A 27,094-nucleotide genomic window follows, 5' to 3' on the forward strand; every position below is an offset into this window, starting at 1 on the left:
GTTTAACCTCTCCCATGTTAATTTCAAATCCAAATGTTCATGACCCTATTCATATAAATCATGTCAAATTATTTTAAATTCATATTAACTCCTACAGAATAAGCTTTGGTAAGATTTTGAGTGAATAAATGTCAAAATAGTCTATACAAAATTATTTTGAGTGGCAAAGATTCCAGGGGTCATACATTATTAATAGAATAATAATAGATGTTTCATTATCCCTGGTACATACTACTGGTTATGACTGCAGACAGAGCCCAGAGAATGGGATGGTGCAATATTGAATTAGTCATATTTTGATAAGGTGCATGCATGGGGATGTCCACATTACCCAGAGATATGCCCATGCTGTACAGATACACCTAGCGGACTGAAACTTCACTGTTGTAGGCAATATACAGCTAGTGCTATCTAGACTTGCTCTGGCAAACAAATCCATTACATTAGCTACCTAAATGTTAAGTAAACTCAACTGAGTAATAGAGACTTAACTTGAAAATGTGCGTGATTTATGTTTTTTTTATACTGTGTTATGCGTGTTCGCGTGCACGAGGCATTGTCTTGCTGAAACAGTAAAGGGCTTACCAATTCCCAGCAGCCTAGATCATCATGCCTAGGTCATCATGGCTAGAAGGGATCTGGGTTTTTTTCATAACTGACTTTTCATATCAGGAGAACTTACACAACAGGTTAAGAGAATTAGGTTAAGGGTAGGTAAGGGGTTTGGGTTAGCTAAAATGCATTAAAAAAACGACTTTTGAAGGAAATTTGACAAAAGCTGGATCCCATCTAGACATGACAACCTAGACTGTTCATTTTGTAAATTCACTCTAGCTATCAAACCAAATTTTATTGGTCACATATTTAGTAGATGTTATTGCGGGTGTAGCAAAATGCTTGTGTTCCTAGCTCCAACAGTGCAGTAGTATCTAACAATACACAAATCTAAAAGTAAAAGAATGTAATTAAGAAATATATAAATATTAGAATGAGCAATGTAGGAGTGGCATTGACTAAAATACAGTAGAATAGAATACAGTATATAGAGTACCAATCAAAAGTTGGGACATCTACTCATTCTACATTGTAGAATAATAGTGAAGACCTCAAAACTATGAAATAACATATGGAATCATGTAGTAACCAAAAAAGTGTAAAACAATTCAAAAAATATTTGAGATTCTTCAAAGTAGCCACCCTTTGCCTTAATTTTCTTTTTGGCCTTCCTGTGACATCTGGTGCTGTAGGTGCCCTGGAGGGCAGGCAGTGTGCCCCCCGTTGATGCATTGGGCAGACCGCACCACCTTCTCATACAGCCCGACAGGATGCTCTCAATTCTGCATCTGTAAAAGTTTGAGGGTCTTAGGGGCCAAGCCAAATTTTGTCAGCCTCCTGAGGTTGAAGAGACACTGTTGCGCCTTCTTCACCACACTGTCTGTGTGGGTGGACAGAGAGAATAAAGTAGACGGCATCGGTCAAAATCGTGATTTATGTCCGGATGGCGCGTACATGCCCAAATAAGGGCATCCGGTCAGGACATCCTGGCGGGAAGGTGTCACGTGGTTAAGGCCATATAGTTGCATCCTGTTCTGTCACGTGTTAGAGTGTGTGTTATTTTATATCTATATTGCATCTATTCCTTTGAAGTGGTCATGATGATTGATGTGTAGGGACCTCGTTGAACTGGGGGGGTTGTGTTTGAACATTTCAAAGAGGATGGCCCCACACCCCACCTATTTTATTGCTCTTAGGGTTGTTGTCTATAAAGTAGGAATGTCCGGGGGGGATTGTGTTGGAGGCAGAAGACTTATAAATAAGACCCAGAACAACACATGCGGCCCCAGAACACTAAAGAAGATTTTTTTAAATAAATATGGATTTTGGTAAAACAGTGATGACCCTAACAACGGAAGCAGGACCGTGGCTGAAACATAGAGAGAAGGCCCAGTATAAAGCAACAATATACGATGCGCCAAAAAAGCGGTTTCTGTGTGTGTATAGAACCCAAATACCGCCCGCAACTGCACTGAAAGATCAAGTGATGACTAATGGACAGCACTGGGGGTATCAGTTTGATTACCCGGCCCGTAGAGTGAAACTCTATACCGTAGACGAAGGTGGAGAATATACAGACCCGACTTTAGGAGTGGACTACGGGGTTGAAGACTGGTCGGTTTTTCGCAAGGTTGTGTGTCCCGAACTGAGAGTTATCACCAAGGGGTATAGCTTGTTCACGGGCTACGAGACCCATTGGGAAGGTACCCCAGAATCCTCAGGAAGAGTATTTCAAAGGATGAAAATACAGAGAAAGAATGGACTTCCTTGTGGATGCATGGAGTTCTATATCAGCAACGAGGAAACCCGCAACCAAAACATTCGTGATGGCGGCCTGACTGGGAATTTCAGGTTGCGCATGCTTATTCCTTTAAAAAGTTGGGATCTAATGGAATTGAAAATGTTAGTTGTTGGACATTCTTTTTGTACAGAGCCAACAGTGGCAGAGCATTGCTCGGCTATGGAAGTGCATAATATATTAGAATCCTGAGGATTATGATTCAAAGGAACCCCAAGAAGGGTCACCCTCAGAAGGCTCAGCCCCCGAAGAAAACTAAGTACGCGGCTGCGTTAACCACGCCCTAACCCCACCCAAAGGCCTGTTTCTACAATAAAAGGAGGTCCCTTAAAGCCTCCGGTTCTTAATTTCAGCATATACCATGGATATTCCTACAACATACCAGGACACTGATACGTCATGGGGCCAGACCCTAAGGACTCTATGCATCGCAGCCACCCATTCTACTCCCCCCAGCCAAGACCCCCGACACCCCCTACATGTACACAGCCTGAGGATGTGTTTGATGGGGTGGTCAGTACTATTTTTGTGGACACCATCAAGGCCTCTGTAGCCACACTTTTAAATGTGGTGATTGGAGAGTATATACGTGAAAAATGCATCGGTTGTGAGATCAATCACCCCAGCCAGCGCCGGCATCCGTATTTATACAAGCCCCCAAGATCCTACTTCTTCAACCATTTTGAGGAGCTGGTGAAAAGACTGTGGTCCTGCAGGTTTATACCTGCACTGGTCAGAGCCCTGGAGTCTATGGGTCTTGTGCCGTCTATTCCCAGAATTTACGGTGTAACCGAGGCTTTCCTACATGAACTGAAGGAGGCTATCTACATCCACGAGAAACTCAAAGAAATCCGACACACCCTGGTGGACGACAACAAATACAGGGAAGCTGTGGTGGATGATGTGATGACTTTCTGGCTCAACAAAACCCAAGAGAACGAGTGACAATACCTATTTGTTATTTAGATGTAAAGCAATGGGGAACTATATACATACGATGTTAGATAGAATAAATATGTTTTTTCTTTTGAGAGAACTTACAAATGTGATGCATCAAATTATTGAAAATAAAGTGAACAATGTATCGTTCTACACAACCCATAATACATGGGCAATGTAGATCGTGTGCTAAAAATGGAGCAAATCATGAATCGTGTACGACATACGGACAAGAGTCTACAATGGACACAACTGGTCTCCCGTCTTGTGGATGATTCTGAAGAACTAGAAACAACCTTGTCTAAGATTTTATTTTATTTGTTTAAAACACCGTTTAATTGTAACATGTATCATATTTTTTGTTTATATACTTATATAGCGGATGTGTGTGTTTTAAAAATTCAGCAACACAAGCCTGTAAATCTAAACCAAATATACAGGGTGTTGCATGCTTGGATCGTTGAGAAAACGGGGACAAGTATCCTTCAACGAATCCTGAATTGCCTGTATACGTAATACTTGATGTTTGCAAAAATAAAAATACAAAATGAAGATGAAATGTTGTCGTTATTTGAAAGTGGCTCATTAACGTTATTGTACCTCAGAGAGGCAAGGATGGCGGAGCAGATGTTGAAAAATGTGTATTACACCCCCTCTAACCCTGGGTCTTATGGGGGTAAGGAGCGTTTACAGAGAGCTATAGCCTAAGAAACAGGTAGCCGGTTAGGCATTGCTCAAGTGAATGAGTGGTTAGCCGAGCAGGATGCTTATACTCTGCATAAACCTGTACGAAAACAATTTCCAAGAAATTGAGTTTTTTCTACTCATCCCTTGTCCCAGTTTCAGGCAGATCTATGTGACATGCAGGCCCTTGCAGAAAAAAATTATGGGAATCGATACATGCTAACGGTTATAGATATTTTCTCTAAAATGGCATTTGTAAGGGTCTTAAAAAATAAGAGTGGGGCAGAGGTGACCAGGGCCTTTGACTCTATCTTGAAGGAAGGAGGAGTCCCCAAGAAAGTGCAGACTGATGGCGGGAAATAATTTTTTAATAATGCTTTTCTGAAACTCGTGAAGAAGCACAATATAGTACATTTTGCTACAGGCTCGGATTTGAAAGCTTCAGTTGTTGAACACTTTAACAGAACTCTGAAGGAGCGATGTGGAGATATTTTACAGCTCACAACACGCATAGATATATCGATATAGTTCAAGATTTAGTAAAGGGTTACAACTACAGCTACCATAAGAGTATAAGGATGAAGCCCTCAGAGGTCTCTTCTGAAATCTGTATGGTTTGTTCCCCCTTCGCCGTAAGAAAACATTTGATTTTAAATTCCTAGTGGGGGACTTGGTACGTATATCCAAGTTGAGGGGTGTTTTCAACCAAAAATATGAGCAAGGTTACAGCGAGGAGGTGTTCACCGTTACCGAATGTCTACCTCACATACCCACGGTCTACAAGTTAAAAGACTATGACGGGGAGCTTATAGAGGGATCGTTTTATGAGAAGGAACTACAGAAGGTACAGATGGGTAAAGACAAAGTCTTTCACGTGGAGGAAATTCTAGATCATAAGAGAGAAAAGGGTAAAAAATGGGTGTTGGTCCGTTGGAAAAACTGGCCCCAAAAGTTCAACAGTTGGGTTTTAGAGCACGATGTGGTGGAGGCATCGGGGGTTAACTTAAACCCTCAGGCATGATAAATACATCATTCACGTGTACACAGGAGTGCATCATGGAACACAGCGGCTTCTACCTGACCCTCCCCAGTAATGCGTTAGCATATATATCTATAATATATAATAACCAGAGTTCGAATTATACAACCAATTTTCCAAAGCCTATAGAGTTATCCGAGGCGTGGGAAGTAGGTCTCAGCGAGATTACATACCCGCATAGTTGGTATAATATCAAGGATAAGGACCGGGATTTTTATTGCAAAAGGATATCGGAACCTGCGAAACTTATAAAGATTAAAAAAGGGTTCTATAGAACCGTCGACAGGATCGTCTCAGAGTTGAACGAACTCCTAACCCAGAACAATACGGAAATACTCTTGAGCTACAACCCTATTCATAAACGTGTACAAATCTCAGGGGCTGCGGAGAGGGGTATAAAGACCACAGGTAATTTAGCCTACATGTTGGGGATGGTTCCCAATAAATGGACATATGTGAAAGATAAATTAGCCACATTCCCTGCGGATATACATGCAGGGATTTACAACATATTTGTGTATACCGACATCATATCAGAGGGTAGGAGACAGTTGTGTGCCCCTCCTGAGAACAGTTCATATAGAGGGAAAGGATGGAGGGATAGTCACTGTCACCTACGACAAGCCACATTACGTACCTGTAAGCAAGAAATATATTGAAAACATTCTGGTTGAGCTTAAAACGGGTCAGAATGAAAACATCGAATTTACTTATGGTAAAACGATTGTAAAACTCCACTTTAGGCCCTCCAAAGCCTCTCTACATATATAATATATTATTAGTACACTGCTCAAAAAAATAAAGGGAACACTTAAACAACACAATAACTCCAAGTCAATCACACTTCTGTGAAATTAAACTGTCCACTTAGGAAGCAACACTGATTGACAATAAATTGCACATGCTGTTGTGCAAATGGAATAGACAACAGGTGGAAATTATAGGCAAATAGCAAGACACCCCCAATAAAGGAGTGGTTCTGCAGGTGGGGACCACAGATCACTTCTCAGTTCCTATGCTTCCTGGCTGATGTTTTGGTCACTTTTGAATGCTGGCAGTGCTTTCACTCTAGTGGTAGCATGAGACAGAGTCTACAACCCACACAAGTGGCTCAGGTAGTGCAGCTCATCCAGGATGGCACATCAATGCGAGCTGTGGCAAGAAGGTTTGCTGTGTCTGTCAGCGTAGTGTCCAGAGCATGGAGGCGCTACCAGGAGACAGGCCAGTACATCAGGAGACGTGGAGGAGGCAGTAGGAGGGCAACAACCCAGCAGCAGGACCGCTACCTCCGCCTTTGTGCAAGGAGGAGCAGGAGAAGCACTGCCAGAGCACTGCAAAATGACCTCCAGCAGGCCACAAATGTGCATGTGTCTGCTCAAACGGTCAGAAACAGACTCCATGAGGGTGGTATGAGGGCCCGACGTCCACAGGTAGGGGTTGTGCTTACAGCCCAACACCGTGCAGGACGTTTGGCATTTGCCAGAGAACACCAAGATTGGCAAATTCGCCACTGGCGCCCTGTGCTCTTCACAGATGAAAGCAGGTTCACACTGAGCACATGTGACAGACGTGACAGAGTCTGGAGACGCCGTGGAGAACGTTCTGCTGCCTGCAACATCCTCCAGCATGACCGGTTTGGCGTTGGGTCAGTCATGGTGTGGGGTGGCATTTCTTTGGGGGGCCGCACAGCCATCCATGTGCTCGCCAGAGGTAGCCTGACTGCCATTAGGTACCGAGATGAGATCCTCAGACCCATTGTGAGACCATATGCTGGTGCGGTTGGCCCTGGGTTCCTCCTAATGCAAGACAATGCTAGACCTCATGTGGCTGGAGTGTGTCAGCAGTTCCTGCAAGAGGAAGGCATTGATGCTATGGACTGGCCCGCCTGTTCCCCAGACCTGAATCCAATTGAGCACATCTGGGACATCGTGTCTCGCTCCATCCACCAACGCCACGTTGCACCACAGGCTGTCCAGGAGTTGGCGGATGTTTTAGTCCAGGTCTGGGAGGAGATCCCTCAGAAGACCATCCGCCACCTCATCAGGAGCATGCCCAGGCGTTGTAGGGAGGTCATACAGGCACGTGGAGGCCACACACACTACTGAGCCTCATTTTGACTTGTTTTAAGGAAATTACATCAACGTTGGATCAGCCTGTAGTGTGGATTTCCACTTTAATTTTGAGTGTGACTCCAAATCCAGACCTCCATGGGTTGATAAATTGGATTTCCATTGATTATTTTTGTGTGATTTTGTTGTCAGCACATTCAACTATGTAAAGAAAAAAGTATTTAATAAGATTATTTCTTTCATTGATCTAGGATGTGTTGTTTAAGTGTTCCCTTTGTTTTTTTGAGCAGTATATTTTTTATTATTATTATTATTATTTATTTTTTAGAAACATAATACAAATAATTTAAAATGGTTATGGAACAACCACCATCTCGACCCTAACCGTTATGTCTCATACTATGTTGATCAAGTGGGTAATGGGTTACCAGGCTATCATGGATCCCCCGACCATGTACGGTTCGGGGATAGGAGGTATATTTCGTAACCTCTTTAGGATGGTTTTACCGTTTATGAAGAGAGGCCTCAGCATAGCCAAACCCCATTCAAAATCAGCGGCTAAAAATATAGTAAGTGAGGTTGTAGCCAATGCTATGACCTGAAGGGAGTCACCAGATGCCGAGCATCAAGAAGGCTCGGGGCTTATGATGTTGTCTCGAAGACCAAAAAAGAGACCTCCGGGTATAAGGCGCAGGCCTGCCCCTAAAAAGCGGAGGTTAACCGTAAAAAAAAACTCTAACTCAAAGACGTGGTAAAGTGAGGAGGTCTGGACCAAAAATGGCAAAAAGAATACTCGGAAGTATTTTCTAAAAGAACAAACAACATGTCTCGTTTACACCGCATGTCCTCTGAAGCTATAAAGACAGAGCTCGATCTTTTCACAGCCCCCTTAACCCAACATTCAATAGACAGGTCCAGTTATGTGGAGATAGCCCCACTCTCTGCCATTACCGACAACGGTCCTATAGAATTGCCATGGTGACAACTATCTGGACCTCAACAACACCTTGGTGCATTTACGTCTAAAAGTGACCAAAAGAGATGGTACTAATATTGCAAACGATGCCAAAGTGAGTCTCATTAATTACCCCTTGGCCACCATCTTCTCCCAAGTGGATGTGACTTTGGGTGAACGCCTAATCAGTCAAAGCAGTGCCACATACCCCTATAGGGCCATCATGGAGTGTTTACTCAACTACTCCGAAGACACTCTCAAGACACAATTCAGCGCCGGGCTGTTTAGCAAGGATACTGCAGGAGTCTCTATGGAATCGATAGATCCTTCCACCGGTGCAAACAAAGGACTGGAGGCACGCGGTCGCTACTGTGCCGAATCTCGAGAGTTTCATCTGCTAGGGCCTATACATTCTGACATTTTCTTTCAAGAACGTTTACTCTTAAATTCGGTTGATTTAAGACTAAAATTAACCAGGGCTAAGGATGAGTTTTGTCTGATGTCTGCCCAAGACGGTGACTTTAGTTTAAAAGTGTTGGGGGCAACGCTTTTTATAAAAAAAAGGGTCTGTATCTCCGGCAGTTCGTCTGGGTCACACACAGGCTTTGATGAAAGGAAATGCCCTTTACCCTCTCCAAAGAATTACCATGAAAACCTTTGGCATACCTGTGGGCAGTAGAATCTGCAGTCAAGAAAACCTTTTTCTAGGCCCTTTACCCCGCTACATGGTTATAGGTTTGGTTGATCACGCCTCTAATACGGGCAGCTTCCACAAAAACCCATTTAATTTTCAACACTTCAATGCATAGTATGTAGCTCTCTGTCAGGACAGACGTCAGGTCCCTGCTAAGGCTTTCCAACCGCAATTTAATAACATATCTGTGCGAGAATTTTACAATCTATTCCTGGCTACCGGGAGGCATCTAAAAGATCTCTCTTTACCTATTGACAGAAATGATTTGCAGAGGGTTACACATTGTATGCTTTCAATTTATCCCCTGATGATGACACCTCAGGAAATCTGTCAGTGGTGTCCCAAGGTAACCTCAGGCTGGAAATGCGTTTCCGTACACCTTTAGCCTGTACAGTTAATGCATGCTCTGATTCAATCTTGGAAGTGAATGCCCGAAGACAGGTCTTAGTGGATTATTATTAAGGATCGTTGAGCAAAGACATGAATACCCAAGAGTTGGAAGGGCTAATGACCCGCTTGATTGGAAAACAATTTTATGGAGTGTGGGCTTGTGATGAATTACCTATTGAGAAATGGCCTGAGCGACCGGCCATGTTAATTGTCAATACCCATCCTAAACACATGCCGGGTGAACATTGAATAGCTGTGACACTAGCAGATGAAGGAGGAAGAAAAATCTAAACTTTTTTGGATTCCTACGGCTTTCCCCCCGGTTTCTTTCCCAAATCTATTAAAGAATTTTTGACCAAAAACGGATCAAAGATCTACTACAGCATCAAACAAGTGCAAGATAACCTTTCCACTACATGTGGTCAACACTGTGTATTCTACCTGTGCCAAAGAGCCCGTGGAGTTTCTTTTGAAGATGCTATGTCTCTTTAATAATGATGATTTAAGAAGTAATGATACCGTTGTAGCTTGTTTTGTTAGAAAATATCAAAAGAGTTCAAATATGTGTCCTTTAAGACCGTGTAATCAAGGCGTATGCTCACGTCAAATGTTTCAAGAATGCCACAAATGTTAATTTGTTTAATTTCTTCTTTTTTTTATTGAATTTAATCATAGTCGTTCAAAAGTCATTCAAAAGTCTAACCACCCCGAGAGATCGGGATTAGGAAAAGGTCCGGAGGCGTTCATAGGGGTAAATGAGTCATCATCATCCCCTTCATAGGGGGGAGGGGTTGTTGGGACATCTTTAGGGGTGCTGTAGCTCGGTGAAGGTTTTTGTTTTAAAGCTTAAATCTGGTGACGAAGCTTATGGTTGGGTACCCCCGAGAGGGGAATGTTGAGGATTGCCAGGGCTTTAAGAAACTGACGCCACCCTGGTGGTCTTCTGTCATCAGCAACCTTGTGGGATGTCGTGGTACTTTTAAGCAAGTCAAGCATATGTGAACCCTTGACAACAGCGCCCTGAAGGATAAACTCTCCTTTGTCATTCCAAGTAGTGGTCCCCTTTGAGTCTTTTATCTTGTTTTTTCCTGTTACGTGCCGGAACATGTGTCAACATGTCATGCATAACATTATCTTCAACACGCATTTGATCTTCAGCCGGTAAGATCGCAGGTTCAGGCATTACAAGGGCTTGGCTCTCTCTAGGCGCGTCATCTTTTACACGGCCGGATAAAAAACGTACCCGATTTAATCTGGTTACTACTCCTGCCCAGTAACTAGAATATGCATATAATTATTGGCTTTGGATAGAAAACACCCTAAAGTTTCTAAAACTGTTTGAATGGTGTCTGTGAGTATAACAGAACTCATATGGCAGGCAAAAACCTGAGAAGGTTTCATGCAGGAAGTGGCCTGTCTGACAAGGAGTCGTTCTTCTTGTCTCTGTTTATTGAAGAGTGGGGATCTTAGCTGTAACGTGACACTTCCTACGGCTTCCATAGGCTCTCGGAGCCCGGGAAAAAGTTGAACGATGACGAGGCAGCCTCAGGCTGAAACACATAATTGCCTTTGCCAAGTGGCCGATAAGAGGACAAAGGAATTAGGCGCATGCCCGAGTCGACCCCGTGCTGTATTTTTTTTCGGCTGTTTACCTAATTGCAGATTCCCGGTCGGAATATTATCGCTTTTTTACGAGAAAAATTGCATAAAAATGTATTTTAAACAGCGGTTGACATGCTTCGAAGTACGGTAATGAAATATTTAGAAATCTTTTGTCACGAAATGCGCCGTGCGCATCACCGTTATTTACCATTGGGATAGTGTCTAGAACGCACGAACAAAACGCCGCTGATGGAACATAACTATGGATTATTTTGGACCAAACCTACATTTGTTATTGAAGTAGAAGTCCTGGGAGTGCATTCTGACGAAGAACAGGAAAGGTAATCAAACTTTTCTAATAGTAAATCTGACTTTGGTGAGGGCTAAACTTGGTGGGTGTCTAAATAGCTAGCCCTGTGATGCCGGGCTATCTACTCAGAATATTGCAAAATGTGCTTTCACCGAAAAGCTATTTTAAAATCGGACATATCGAGTGCATAGAGGAGTAATGTATCTATAATTCTTAAAATAATTGTTATGCTTTTTGTGAGCGTTTATCGTGAGTAATTTAGTAAATTGTTAGTAAATTCATCTGAAGTTTGCGGGGGGTATGCTAGTTCTGAACGTCACATGCTAATGTAAAAAGCTGGTTTTTGCTATAAATATGAACTTGATTGAACAAAACATGCATGTATTGTATAACATAATGTCCTAGGTGTGTCATCTGATGAAGATCATCAAAGGTTAGTGCTGCATTTAGCTGTCTTCTGGGTTTTTGTGACATTATATGCTAGCTTGAAAAATGGGTGTCTGATTATTTCTGGCTGGGTACTCTGCTGACATAATCTAATGTTTTGCTTTCGTTGTAAAGCCTTTTTGAAATCGGACAGTGTGGTTAGATTAACGAGAGTCTTGTCTTTAAATAGCTGTAAAATAGTCATATGTTTGAGAAATTGAAGTAATAGCATTTCTAAGGTATTTGAAAATCGCGCCACAGGATTCAACTGGCTGTTACGTAGGTGGGACGATTTGGTGCCACCTGCCCTAGAGAGGTTAAACCACTTCAGAGTCTCTGCTTTTCAAAGGCCCTTTACAGATTGGGCAATGTATGATTCCACACACATGAGGTTTAGGGCTGTCTATTTTAAGGTTGTAATTGCAATGGCATTTTGGAAATTTCTTGTTAATGTCACAATTGCTTACAGATTTACAGGCCTTGGGGTGCCATGTTTCAATTTTGTGTTTTTCGTAACAGTAGGCCGAACATGTCCTGTGACAATCCTCACAGAGTGTCAGGTTTAAGGGCTGCATCAGACAATTTTCATCCAGACATACGGAACAGTTACGGCACGAGTGCGACAGGCTGGACACACATAAGGTGCGCCTAAAAACGCACAGATGTTGGTAACAGCATAATAATGGTTGTTTTGCACATAAAAGTACAGAATCTGAGGTTGTGGGTTGTTTTGGAATTTCATGAGAGCTGCATTAGCTCTACTGTGGTACAAAACCGCAATCTTGATGTTCAGAAAGTTTTCAAATTTGACTATGTCAGAGAATGCCACAGCATCCTGTATGCCTAGACCTACAGCATTTTGAAGCTCTCTAGCCTTTTGTAACGCCTCTAGATCTGTACATCCAGGGTTGAGTAGATGTGCTAGGCCTATTGCAAAGCATAGCTTATTACCAGGATTGTAAACGTTTATGAGGCATGCCCTTTTATTGTTTATGATTTCTGATTGCATTAGGCTATCCAGTTTCCTTCTCTGCCCCCCACCTCCCAGGGGTTGACGTATTATTTGCACTACAAGCTCTAAAGTTCTATCGGCTATGACGGATAAATTTGATTGAACAAGTCGTTCCAGCAGGGCTATAAATTGTTCAAGATCTGCTTCACCATTGGGTAAAATAAGAGATAGTGTTATGCATGCTATCTCCACAAATTTCCAACTGTAAGACATCACGAGGTTCGCCATAATCTCTGGCCCTGTCTAACAGTTCGTTCAGAGTATCCAAAATCATCACGTAAAAAAACGCATAATCGAGATTTTGATTCAACCATGTGAAATTGAAAAATTGTCTAATCGCTGTATTGCTGAATTTATTTCTGTACACAACCCTGACACTTCTATCAAGACCATCTCCCTCCTGATTTATTAGACAATTTTCCAATTCCTCAAAAACATTGTATTGCGTTTCAGACTCTTCGGACATGGGCGTTAATGGCGGGGTCTGTGTGGGTTCCGGTGTAGAAGATCTTATGCTCTCATTCATATGGTTAATTAAACAAAATAGGGCGGCCGGGATCTGGGATAATTGGTTTTCATCGGTCGTTCCGGACTCGTTCATATGTTTAATTATTTCGATCAGGTCGGCGGGAATCTGGGATAACAGCTTTTCGTCTATCGGAATTATGTCCGTTACCCCAGCCTCGTTCATCCGTTCAATTAAAGCTTGGAGATCGGGCGGTATTTGGGCCAACAGGCTTTCAACTGTCTCAATTATGTCTGTTGGCTCGTCCATTTGGGTAACTATTGATGTGTGTTGTTGTGGTATTCTGGAAAGATCCATGTTACATATAGGTTTTTTAGCGCCTGTATTTGCGTTTTTTTAAACGGTGTGTTGCTTAACAAACGGGGCATTGTTCTACGCCAGAAGGATAGATCCTGACTGTATTGCCACTCGAGTAAATCCACCATTCATTTGTGTAGCAAGACATTTCTGGATTTTAGAGCCCTGGAAAAGGCAGTAATAAACCTAGCTTGTTCTATTTCAGGTTTGGGTGTTTCTACATAAGAATAGGAGGAATCAAGAAGGTTGGCAGCATCACAGAGGAGCAAGTCGTCTACCTCGAATGTCATTTAAAACGGTGATATCATCCGGTTTAGTTTTTTTATTGGGAATGTCCGGCGTGCCGAAATCCTCCGCGTGCTCTCGGGGTGTATGGTCTTCTGTGCCGTTACGCCGGGGAGGAGTCTGAAAGAAAATAATATATACAAAAAATAGATTATTAAACATAAAATCTTAGGTAAAAAATGTCAAATATATTTCAGATATAATACTATATATTAACAATACATAATTAAATTACCTCGACTTTTTTGACGCGGGCTTTTCTGACGAATCGTGGAAACCGTGGGCTCTAGACTTTTTTCACCAGGCCTTCCTGATTCTGCCGGACATGTCTCGTTGGAGTCTGAAAAAGCATTATTTGTCATTGTTTTAAAACATATTCAATCATAAAAATGTATAAATTACAATAAAATATGTATTACTAATAACATATATAATGGCTTCATACCTTGTCCATGTAGCGCCGTTTCTTGAAGCAGTAGATTTCGTGCCGGGGTGATTCTGCGCAATGCACTTGCGCACAAGTTGTGCGTTACTTGTGTGTTAGCGGTGGTGCGCGCTAATAGCGTTTCAATCGGTGACCTCACTCGCTCTGAGACTTGAAGTAGGGTTTCCCCTTGCGTCGCAAGGGCCGCGGCTTTTGTGGCGCGATGGGTAACGATGCTTCGTGGGGTGTCAGTTGTTGATGTGTGCAAGGGTCCCTGGTTCGAGCCCGGGTTGGGGCGAAGAGAGGGACGGAACCTACACTGTTACACTTGTTTGGGTCTGAAATATGGAGCTTGGTTCCTGGGGGAGTTGGGGTAAAGCCGTTCGTACAGAACGGGAGAATATCATCTATGGTATCGTTCAGAGTACATGAAGCATCCGTGATCCTTCTTTGGGGTCTGTCAGCTGTAAACACAAAAATAGCTTTTAATATAGGGTTCACACTTTTTGTTTTTAATGTATAAATATTCTTATGGATTTTATTGGACTTACGTCGACAATAGTGTGATGGGGACAGGCTGCACGCGTTTTGCTCCACTGAAACCCCCTCTAACGAAGGCTGTTCCCAATCATCTATTCCCGGAGCAGCTGTGTAAAGGACTGAGATCCTACAAACGTTAAACTAATATTAACAGGTATTTATACTATATACACATTTTTAAAATATAAGAATACGTGCATTTGACATTATCTAAAAATTCGTTGTCCACCCGTTTTAGAATATCGATATCAAATTTTAATATCCTTACAATTCCCTGAAAATACTTCTCCAAATCTAATATATTATTTTCACTAACTCACCTTCAGAAAGCTCCATTAGGACGGATTCACAGATGATCTTTTAGCTGTCCGGGGGTGATAACTCTTCGGGGCTGTTGGCCTGGTGTCTGGAGTTGCGCTTTAGTCTGTCGTACAGAATGGCTAGTATCTGTTTCACCAGCCTCGCTCCGCGGTCGTGTCTCTAACGAGAAATATTCTGTAATGAGCTTACAGAGCGGGGGTGCCGTTTTTTCGGGCGACATCCTGTATGCATAAAAGGGTCATATAAAGTACCCACGAATGTCTAGAGACCCAAAAACCACAGGCGGGTGTCTCGACATATTCTGTCTGCCAGTATTGCATTTATGCTTCATAGCACCGCTTGGGGGTGTCCGTTGTAAATGTATATCCCGGGGTGGGGGGACCGTTAGTATTTGCGCTGATTAGAAATAACATATGTTTTAAACCGTAGGAGGTTGTCTAGACAAGATACAGCCTGGGCTGTTTGACTTTTTAGCCCCCACATCCTTGGGGGTGAGATAAATACGCATTTGAAAGGCTTGTGTGGTAATAAAATCGAAAGTGTCCAAGCCCCATTGAAGAGACGCACACAATCCTAAACAAACTCACACACACTTTTTCTGGTTTCAAAAGCCACCCATGCAGAGACACACACCCCCACCCCCTATTTGTTTTGAAACACACACACCTACACTCCCGCACACGCACACACCCCCACGCCGCGCACACACACGTCTTTCAGGAATCCTTTTGTCTCCGGGACAGGCTTGTGGATGGCTCGAAAATGCACAGCCCCTTCGTTAAAGGTGAGATACAGCTTTAAAACCATTTATTTAATTCATAATATTTAGTACAGACCTTTTTAAACATGCAATAATTACTTAAACATTTTTACTGCGCAATATTGAAACAGGCAATAATGTTTTTTATGTATAAACAATGTTTGTACAGCAGGTCAGACACCATTACCGGGCACATGTAATGTAGGAAAGACATGTTGTTGTAGGAAAGACTATTCGTATAAAATAAGACATTGCATTTCTCCTCGACAGATCGGGGCGAGAGAGAAATGACAGATTCCCGTTCGTTAAGGGGTAGCATAAATACCCTTTATTTAATTGTAAATCTTTAGTACAGACCTTTTAAAAAACATTTTGTACGGTTCCTTTCTTACAGGTAAAGGCCCCCATGTTATAGGGTTGTCACTGACCCCACCCACTGTCTGTTTCCAATTCTACTGCGTCAAGACTCCGTAAGTTTTCACTCCATGGATAGATCAAACGTCTTGCATGTAGACTCTGTGTATGTCTTAAGGATAGAAGCGGCCAGCGACGTAATTGTTCACGATTTTGGAAAAGACTGTCCAGCTTATTCATCAGGGTTATGAATATAGGGTAATCAATCCATTTAAAGCTAAACACAGGACACAATTTGACATCCTTGCAGGCTTTGGAAAATACATATGAACTGACAGACTTCGTCGCATTTATACTATCAAATTGTTCACATGCTAAAATTGTCACTTTGGAGTCGGGGCTATAAGCCATTGAAGAGATCCTTATGGCTTTCAAATCATTGCGCCCACCCACAAGCTCTTCCAATGCAAGTCATATGGCCATCACTGGTATCCAAAAACGCTTTAAAACATTCTGGGGCCTCACCCAAAATATCCTCGATGCTTTTATCATTGGGTTCGCGACAAGAGGCGCATAGTACCCCGAAAATTGGCCGTGGAGACATCATTTTCTGTTTAATGTTCAGGGTTTTATTTTTAAAATCTTATTTAGTGTTCTGGGGTCGCATGTGTTGTTTCCGGGTCTTATTTATAAGTCGTCTGCCTCCAACACAATCCCCCCCGGACATTCCTACTTTATAGACAACAACCCTAAGAGCAATAAAATAGGTGGGGTGTGGGGCCATCCTCTTTGAAATGTTCAAACACAACCCCCCAGTTCAACGAGGTCCCTACACATCAATCATCATGACAACTTCAAAGGAATAGATGCAATATAGATATAAAATAACACACACTCTAACACGTGACAGAACAGGATGCAACTATATGGCCTTAACCACGTGACACCTTCCTGCCAGGATGTCCTGACCGGATGCCCTTATTTGGGCATGTACGCGCCATCCGGACATAGGGTTATAAATCACGATTTTGACTGATGCCGTCTACTTTATTCTCTCTGTGGACCATTTCAGATTGTCAGTGATGTGTACCGCGAGACATTTAAAGCATTCCATCTTCACCACTGCGGTCCCGTCGATGTGGATAGGGGCGTGCTCCCTCTGCTGTTTTCTGAAGTCCACAATCAGCTCCTTTGTTTTGTTGATGTTGAGGGAGAGGTTATTTACCTGGCACCACTCCACCAGGGCCCTCACCTCCTCCCTGTAGGCTGTATCGTCATTGTTGGTAATCAGGCCTACTACTGTTGTGTCGTCTGCAAACTTGATGATTGAGTTGGAGGCGTGCGTGGCCACGCAGTCATGGGTGAACAGGGAGTACAGGAGGGGGCTGAGCGCACACCCTTCACCCCCTCTGGGCGGCCAGTCAGGAAGTCCAGGACCCAGGTGCACAGGGCGGGGTTCAGACCCAGGGCTCCAAACTTAATGATGAGCTTGGAGGGTACTATGGTGTTTAAGGCAGAGCTATAGTCAATGAACAGCATTCTGATGTAGGTATTGCTCTTGTCCAGATGGGATAGGGCAGTGTGCCGTGCAATGGCGATTGCATCGTCTGTGGATCTATTCTGTCGGTAAGCAAATTGAAGTGGGTCTTGGGTGTCAGGTAAGGTGGAGGTGATATGATCCTTAACTAGCCTCTCAAAGCACTTCATGATGACAGAAGTGAGTGCTACGGGGTGATAGTCATTTAGTTCAGTTACTTTTGCTTTCTTGGTTACAACAGTGGACACCTTGAAGCAAGTAGGGACAGCGGACTGGGATAGGGAGAGATTTAATATGTCCGTAAACACTCCAGCCAGCTGGTCTGCGCATGCTCTGAGGACGCGGCTAGGGATGCCGTCTTGGCCGGCAGCCTTGCAAGGGTTAAGATGCTTAAATGTCTTTCTCAATTTGGCCACGGAGAACCAGAGCCCACAGTCCTCGGGAGCGGGCCACGTCGGTGGCACTGTGTTTTGGCTTGTTTGGGAGCAAGACGTCGGTGTCCGTGACATGGCTGGTTTTCCCTTTGTAATCCATGATTTTCTGTAGACCCTGCCACACGTCTTGTGTCTGAGCCATTGAATTGCGACTCCACTTTGTCTCTGTACTGACGTTTTGCCTGTTTGATTGCCTTAAGGAGGGAATAACTACACTGTTTTATATTCAACCATATTCCCAGTCACCTTGCCATGGTTAAATGCAGTGGTTCGCGCTTTCAGTCTGGCGCGAATGCTGCCATCTATCCATGGTTTCTGGTTTGGGTAGGTTTTAATAGTCACCGTGGGAACAACATCCCCTATACACTTCCTGATTAACTCAGTCACCATGTCCGTGAAAACTTCAATTGTATTCTCTAAGGCTGCCCGGAACATATCCCAGTCCGCGTGATCAAAACTCCATCTACTGCAATTTCAGAACACTCTCGTATGAGTGTGCCAGTGCGCAGAATTACTGAGGAATTTATTAATGCGCAACCGATGTCAGTAAACGTCGGCCAAAAAAGTTATTAAATTATTGCCAGCAGCACAGTTAGTCACTAACAATCTAGATGTCATGAAAGCAGCCTAACTAGCTCTGCTAGGTTTGTCACACAAAGGGTTCCAAGAGTTGAAGTGTGAATATTGTTGCGGAACAATATGACTTTGCGTTTGCTGTTAATGAGAATGACAAGTCAGATAGACTTGCCTTGTGTGGGGTAGTTGAAATTAGAATGTTGATTGACTTGTGCAACTAGCAATGTGATAGATGAGAATACATGGGAAAGACTGAAGTCCGATAACATAAGTGTCACTCATATGTCCCTATGACAGAGAGAACTGTATTCTTATTGTTGTAGTGACCCACTATCAGTCAATGGTGCATTCAAATGTAAAATCACAAACAGCAATAGAACTAATCAAGCAGAGTTCATTGTAATAAAAGGAAATGGAGAACCACTCCTGGGCAAAGAGACAGACATGAAACTGGGAGTTCTGAGAATAGGTACTGATGTCGCAACAGGGAAATGTTTTACTTTTTTATTTCACACCAAGCACTCACTACAACAGCAGTACCCACAAGTGTTCCAGGGAGTGGGAAAACTTAAAATTAAACGGATCAGTCAGCACATTGACCCAAACGTGAAACCAGTAGTGGCCCAGACGCTCAGGCGCCTACCATTCAACCTCAGGCAGAAGGTAGACCAAAATGTAGAGAAACTTTTGGACATGGACATAGAACTTGTTAATGGCCCAAACCCCATGGGTAAACCCAATGGTGTGGTCATTATTGTACCAAACGCAAATGATGAGATGAGAACGTGCTTAGACATGAGACAAGCAAACCAGGCTATTGTTAGGGAATGCTATCCTAACCCAACAGTAGATGAGTCCAAAGGCATCAGACCGACAGCAGAGGGAGTGCGAGCTGTGATGGAGGCCAGGCAGCCAGAGAACGCCTCAGAGGTGAGAAGCTGCCTGCTGAGAGTGACCGCACAGCCGGAAAAACACTCACACAGATCAGTATGTGAGGTTTTTAGCAGTGAGCTCTACACCCTAAGCACTGACTACCAGAGAGATAGAGGAAGCCTCAGCCAAAGACCCCGAACTGAGAGAGGTATGTAATGCTGTTACAAGTGGACATTTTGAGAACTGTAAAGCTTATTCCCCAATAGCGAGTTAATGTGTAGTTGTATACCTAGTTCTCGGCGGAACACGTATCACACATCATATATACCACAAACAGAGGTGCCTTATTGCTATTATAAACTGGTTACCAACATAATTAGAGCAGTAAAAATGTTTTGTCATACCCAGGGTATGAGATACCATGGCTGTCAGCCAATCAGAATTCAGGGCTCGAACCACCCAGTTTATAAGCAATAAGGCCCAAGGGAGTGTGGTGTACAGTATATGGCCAACATACCACTGCTAAGGGCTGTTCTTTTGCATGACGCAATGCAGATTGCCTGGATACAGCCCTTAGCTGTGGTATATTGACCATATTCTATTAACCCCCAAGGTGCCTTATTGCTATTATAAACTGCTTACCAATGTAATTAGAGCAGTAAAAATACATGTTTTGTCATATTCCTGGTATTTGGTCTGATCATCATTCAGGGCTCAAATGACCCAGTTTATAATAATATATGAACCTGGTGAAATTCAAAGTATTTGAATAACTGTTACACGAGCACAGTACTCCAAAGTGGCTGTGGCAAGAAAAGGTGAATAAGTTCACAATGCCATTCAACGCTACACTACACAATGTTGCAAGCAAAAGTCTCTAATGGAGCACGCTACACAAGGAACAAGACATGTGGGAAAAGTACAGAATCAATGAAACAAGTGAAACACACTGAGCAGGACAACACTGGGGGCTGAGAACCGTACAGGCTTTGAAACACAACCCATTGTTACTCAGGCTCCTGACCAGGGCATCACAGTGCCACTTGACACTCAAAAGTCGGACCTCACAGGGTTAAGAGCACCACTGAAAATGTCTGACTGTGGTGAGGTAAAAGGGAACAAGTGATGTACTGGTGAAGTGTAAGAATTGTGTGTTTACTCTAAAAGAAAGTGTTTACTCTAAAAGAAAATACATGTTTGTAAATTGTCTGAAAATAAATGCATTGTAACTGTGTTACTGTAATATTATTGTTGTAGATGTGAGGAGATACTAGATTGGTAGATCTTGTGATTCAAAAAATACTCCACATTCTATATTCAGCTATTCATAAAATCACATTGTCTATAAAGCTAATCTGTGTATCAAATGGATTTGATCGAAATCATAAGGAGGCATCAGGCATGTCTGTGGTTAACCAAGATCACATGCTTTAAGATTGGTTGCATCATGCACATAATGTTTTAAATTCAATGTCTGGAGCATGGGCCTTTGCAGTGGAAATAGATATCTACGAGGCTCAGTGTCAAATGGGGTAAATGCAGAGGAGTTGTCTAAAGCTCACAGAGCAGAGAGCATGTAGATTTTCAGCTATTTATCACTGACTCACATCAGACTGAATGGAGATGAGCCTCCCCCACCAGCTCACTGCTGAAGATATTCCCTAGGAAGTCGTCATGTGTTTCCCAACTAGGGACTGTGGGTGGGATGGCAGTGGCCTGGCGGGTCTTTCTGTGCAACCATGGGCAGTCTGTCCCCCTGAGCCAAAGACCCTGTTTGAGCTGCTTGGATGCCCCCTGGTTTAGGAGCTTATCTCCGTCTGTGCCGGCTTGGCATCACTGTCACTTACTATCCTCAAGGACCACTGGAATTCAGGTTTTCATAGCCTATACATCAGACTGGTGGGAGAAGCTATAGGAGGATGTAATGGAATAAATGGAAAGGTATCAAACATGGAAACCACAGGTTTGACATGTTCCAGAAATTACATTCCAGTCATTCCAATGAGCCCATCCTCCTATAGCTCCTCCCACCAGCCTCTGCTATACATCTATTGAATGTGTTTAATTGACCTCATCTATGTAAGAGCTATTGATGGTATGGTATAAGCTCAATGTTGCAATAAATCCAACAGAAACAGCCTCTAAGGTTGATAGAAAGAAACTTTGAGAAATGCCTGTGTGTAATAGTGCCTAATAACTCATGGCCTGTGTTTTGATTTGTCGATATCTAGAGGAGTTGAGTGAGGTTTTAATCCCTCTGGTGGCTGCAATTATGTATTACAACAGAATGAAAATGCAAATTAATGAGTAACCTTTTCAGTGATATAAGAGACAAAATATCCCTTGCACAAACGCTACTGGGAAGAAAGCCTCTATATCAAAGTTGTCAAAAGTGTTAATCTTCCTCGGGTCATTGCGCTAGCCTAGCCTGAGAATAGCATTACTGGGTCGTTCGACTTGTTCTATCAATTTGTTTCCTTTTGAGATGTTTAACTTGGTGACAAATACTTTATTTAATCTAATTTTAACATTGTCATAAAGAGCACATGTTTAACTTGATTAAAAAAAACATGTTTTCCCAGAGAGTAAAAAAAATAAGACTATTAAAGTGCCTAATTTTAAGTGGAAAATAATGTAACATGGTTGACCGCTGTAACAGGCTGGATGATTCATCTTAAATCAGGCAGAAATCCCCTTGTGACAGGGGAAATGGAAGCTTGTTGTATGCAACAGAGGGGGGCAATAGGCTCTATGCATTATACCGCCTCCAAAGTTCTAATTTACTTCTGACCTGGTTGATGACTTCCGGAGCGAGTTCTGCTATTGTTTTTATCATTAGCTTACTAGCTATCATCGATGCATTTCTGACTGAAATAGTTCGCAATGACAACGTTTAAATTACAGCCCCGCGAAGGAGGTGCTAAGGAACATTGTCCAGTGCCTCTGTGTTCAGTTTCTTCCAAATTTAATGGTATTGTGAGCTTCCATCTTTTCCCGGTCGATGTAGAGCTCAGAAAAAGGTGGTTGGTGGCAGTACATCGTGACAACTTTACTGTCACCAAACACACCTTTGTGTGTTTGGTGACATTTCGTTGAAAGTAACTTTGTTGAGGGAAAAATGGGGGGGGGGCGACAATACCTAAAAAGAGGTATTGTTCCTACTGTCTTCGCGTGGAACTGGCACATTCGAAAGAGACCTGGTGTTTGGGAAAGAAGACTGAAACTTCCTGCTCCGACTGAGGGGGATGAAGAACAAGGAGCAGAGCATGGGCCAAGCCAGTGTAAATGTACATGTGTTTATTTGCTAGCAGCAAAATAATAATTTGTTTATCTACGACATGTATCATCAATTGTGTTGTAGTGAATATCTGTTTGTGTGGAGCTTGTATTGGCTTTAATTAAGCAATGAGTAGCAGGGGTGGGGGAAAGAAATCAAGTAAACACAGAATAGCCAGAATGCAAGATTGAATACAATGTTAGAGATGTGTAATTGATTAACTGAACTGTTGAACATTTGCTGAAATACATATTTTTTTTTAAACAAGTCTATTCTACTGTAGATTTCTTCACAAGAACATCAATACTTATTTTTCATAAAATCACTAAACTTGGCACCCATGCAGGGGATCCATTCAGGTGTGAGATAGACACTTCTGCAAGTAGTGGTAAAAATTAAAGTGGTCAACCTTCTCTCATAGTTTTTGAAACCTGTAGATCTTTATAGATCCTTTCAACTAGGATGTCCTCCTGTGCACAGATGACAAAGTCACACCAGCTACAACCTGAGAAGGATTTGACCTTGCATCTGCCAGTAGTAAGCATGAGATCTCTTCAACTTCAGCTCTCCATTCAGTATCTTCAGGTAAGGGCAGTCAACATAACTTGGTACATTTGGGCACTTGACCTCTAAGAGTCCAAAGTGTGGTCTTACACTGGGATCAAATATGATTCCATCTGGAGAGGATCCTAACCACGGGGCATCTGAGTGCACTACGAAGCCACACGGAAAGAAGTTAACATTCTTCAGTGTGCAGTACTCCTGTACAGCCACTGGCTCCATGGCTAGCCCCCTCTTCATCGCCATGGTCTGCATACCAGATCCCTTGAACATCAGCTCAGCTAGGTGGTCAGCTGAGGTCTCTCCCCGGACATGGCAAACCTCTCAGAAACGAGAGGATGTTATTCTCATTTTCCTGAGCTGATGCCATTCCGGGCTGCTGCTATGCTCCCTTGTAGCAACCTCGACTTAGTGTGACATCTCGTAGGTTGTCTCTAATGCCTTGAGGTGGAACTGCTCCTGATGGCTAAGGACGTAAGCACGCTGGGAAGCCTGAAGCCGTCTAATGGAAGTATTGGTGGAGAAGGGGCATCGGCAATCTTCACAATTTCACAGGTCTTTGGCTGTGGAAGCTGATAGGACAGAACACTGCCGGCTTGCACTGGCCCAAAGGCGGACTCAACCAGGGGCACATCAGCTGACATTTCCATTGTTGTCACAAGAGGGGCAGTAAGTGGAGAAAAGTTGGCATACGTTTCTGAGACTCGGAGAAGGTCCATATCAGGCATGTATCCATTGAGTGCTTTGTAGAGAGAACTTCTGCAAAACATTTTAAAACCTTAACATCAGGTTGGAGAGATTACTATGACAAAGACTCATGTAACATTTCCAGAAACAGCACAAGCCCGAAAGTTCAAATAAAATGAATTAAAATATACAGATTTATAGATTATATATTTCCCCCCAGTCTTTGTCCCAAACATTTGTCATTACATCGTAAAAACGCCACTGTTTAGGCTTATCATCTGGATACAAGAACAATCACAAGAAAATGTTTTCATTCTAGGAACCTCGAACTTCCCTTATTCCATCAGCACACGAGTCAGTAGGTTTACGGATATTGATAGACTCACAAGTGTTCTTGGCTTGTGCCAACGCTGTTCTGTGTCTGTGCAGCTGTGAACTGGTGGTGCAGCAGGAATGTTTAGTTTAGAGTAGTGCGCTGTCTGGTAAAGAAGGGCCACCAAATGATTGTACAGAGCACTTCATGCAACACAGGAGCAGTGGCTTTGGACCACTATCACTGGTACGGAGTGCTTTAACACCATCTGTGAAGATAAGTGTGATGAAAGACTGAAGTGAGAAACAAGAATGGTGCGGCCCATAAATAACAATAAACATAGTAGTGGCTAGTCTTCTTAACTAGGGGCTCATTTAACTATACAGGAATAGATTGTGTCTCAGTAACACAATTACCAAACACTGCATCTACAGATCTTTACCAAATAACCTGTTAAGTGGGCAATTCTAAATTGGGATTGGGACCCATCATTAATATCTATCTACTGATAAGATTAAACGTTGACACTGTCTCCAACACATTTTGGCCATGATGACAGTGTCTCACAGGAGATGTTTAACAAGGTCCCTAGTAGCCATCTATAACCTTTCCCTACGCTCATGCTGTGCGGCTTTTCACTGTTCCTCATGGACCTGTGACAGGCAGCCCTCACGGTGATCTCCCCTGTCAATGTATCTTTGTTAGATACTGTGTAAAAGACATGAATAACAATTATTTTTAGCTAGCAAGCATAACTTAACCAAGCTAACGAGAATACACACATTCTCAGGTAGATTCTGTCAACGTTACATCATTTTACGAAGTAACTAGCTAGCTACAGTTAATCGTTAAAGTAGCTAGCTATCTGTCACTGACTTGGTACTCACCTTCATAGTTGTCTATGTAGCTTCTTATATACATCTTGAACCCCTTTTCCTTCTTGCTAGCTGGAGTCTCGGAGGCTGATTTAACAATTCGATGTACATCATTAATATTAATTTGAGGCAAGTCCTGAAGACACCTAGTAAAAAACTGCGACATAGTGATAGTAACGTTATATCGTCGATAACAACTAGAATGACCGGAAATTGCCACACCGATAGGAAGTGTGTTTAGAACGTTCGATCATGGAATGTGCATAAGGGCTATTGAATTTGTTAAACATTTCTGGCCTGTCTATCAAGGTTGATGTGTTATGCTCGACTCACTGTTTTCCACCACAAAACACTAGAAAATTGCAAAAAAAGAGTAGAACCATCTCAACTGCTTTTACACTATGATTTGAAATATTAATGTTCATAGATTTTTTTTTTACTGATTATTTAAAAAGAAATAGTTTCACCATATTTAAACGAACGAAATTATCAACATTATTATTATTATTAAAATTGTTTATGAATCACTAATCACATGATAACAATCTTCAGAAATAACTAGTGCTTTACAATGATGGTGAAAACTTTGAAATGTTGCGGTTACGTGGGTTAAAATGTTCCTGGAAGTCACAGAGGGTGCACAGAGGGACGTGTCAAAATGCTGAATTTTGGCACTTTAGCAAATCTGATTTATTGAATTCTCTATGTGGTCTATATTAAAGGGAACTTCATTGAATATCACAGGCTTTTAAATGTCAATATTGGTGCTGAATTTCAATTTAAAATATCAAAGGGACTATCAACTTTACCTGTTAGACTTGGACCATGGCGTGCTATTGAGGGCTTCGTGTGTACGAATGATGTTATGATTACCACGACTCCCTCCTGAAGCTGCTCTCTCGTCAAGGTGCAGGATGGCATCATACTGTTGAGGAACGTCCATCTGCTGCTCTCTCCATGACGGGTCAATGTCGATGCTTTCCATTTCTTCAGCGTTCTCGCTTATCACTGCCTGTCGTTGACGAAGGCTTTCAGGAGACTGGGCCCATGAGCTGTATTCCGCGCCCAAAGTCAGCATCCTCCACGAGCCGAATGTGGCAGAGCGCATTGCTTGTGGGGTTAATAAAATGAAAGAAATCATAACGTCACCTTATGGTTTTTACGAGTATAAAATTATTCTAGCTGTGATTGTAGGCTACAGTAGGCATATAGGCTAGTTTACATATAGCCTGGGACTCAAATTGAACTGGGATTTTTTACATTTAAATGTAACCTTTTATTTAACTAGGCAAGTCAGGGAAGATGAAGTTATCTTTGGTCTGTCTATTCGTTTCTTAAAGACTATCAGTTTATTTGTTTTGATGAGATATGGCCTACAGATACTTGTTGCATCATATCTGGTCTTGTAGCTGTTTATTTTACTTTTTTTGCCTGTCCTATCACTAATTTGAGTCAATCCCATGCAAACTTGCCCCAAACCAGCAAAATAAAAGGCAACGCTAATCCACTATGCCTGCTTGTGCATTTTACTCAATTGGATTCAATGTTAGCCTAATATTGGTTAAAGGCCCAGTGCAGTTAAAATTCGTTTTTTATTGTGTTTTGTATTATATTGTTGAACAGGTGATGAAATTAACACTGTAAAAGTGTGAAATTTTTTTGTGTTATTTCCTGATAGTTGCTGGTTGAAAATACAATCTACACAGGACCTTCTAATCAGCAGGTTTTTTTGCATGTCATGGGGCACGTTTTGGCTTGCCTCATGACATCACCATGTGATAAATGAGTTAATGAACCAATAACAAAGAGAGTTACAAATATCTCTGCCAATAATGGCAATTTTTCCATTTCCCCCATCCACTCAGACCACTCCCAGACAGTCCTAGCTAAATTCATACTTCTGGAATAGTTTTTTGATAAAATGCTATTGTTTCTTTTTGACAATTGTAATAGGAAACTATTACAATAAGGTACTTAAAAA

At 42.4% G+C, this 27,094-nt stretch overlaps 1 protein-coding gene and 2 long non-coding RNA genes across 3 annotated transcripts in view; all 3 read right to left on the reverse strand.

The window, feature by feature from the left end:
- Nucleotides 1-27,094, reverse strand: part of LOC115159666 (voltage-dependent N-type calcium channel subunit alpha-1B) — a 254,642-nt gene that overhangs the window by 226,956 nt on the left and 592 nt on the right. The window contains exon 3 of the mRNA XM_029709608.1: nt 25,923-26,223. Coding sequence (XP_029565468.1) covers nt 25,923-26,223 — 301 coding nt within the window. The remainder of the gene's footprint in view (nt 1-25,922; nt 26,224-27,094) is intronic.
- LOC115159669 (uncharacterized) lies at nt 12,424-14,108 on the reverse strand. The gene is made up of 3 exons (XR_003868930.1): nt 14,027-14,108; nt 13,817-13,921; nt 12,424-13,701 (listed from the first exon to the last, which is right to left on the reverse strand). It is a non-coding gene; the product is annotated as an uncharacterized LOC115159669 (long non-coding RNA).
- Nucleotides 22,680-25,501, reverse strand: LOC115159668 (uncharacterized). The gene is made up of 3 exons (XR_003868929.1): nt 25,126-25,501; nt 24,312-24,506; nt 22,680-23,997 (listed from the first exon to the last, which is right to left on the reverse strand). It is a non-coding gene; the product is annotated as an uncharacterized LOC115159668 (long non-coding RNA).

This window comes from Salmo trutta, chromosome 23, assembly GCF_901001165.1.
Source record: "Salmo trutta chromosome 23, fSalTru1.1, whole genome shotgun sequence".
NCBI classification, from domain to species: domain Eukaryota; kingdom Metazoa; phylum Chordata; class Actinopteri; order Salmoniformes; family Salmonidae; genus Salmo; species Salmo trutta.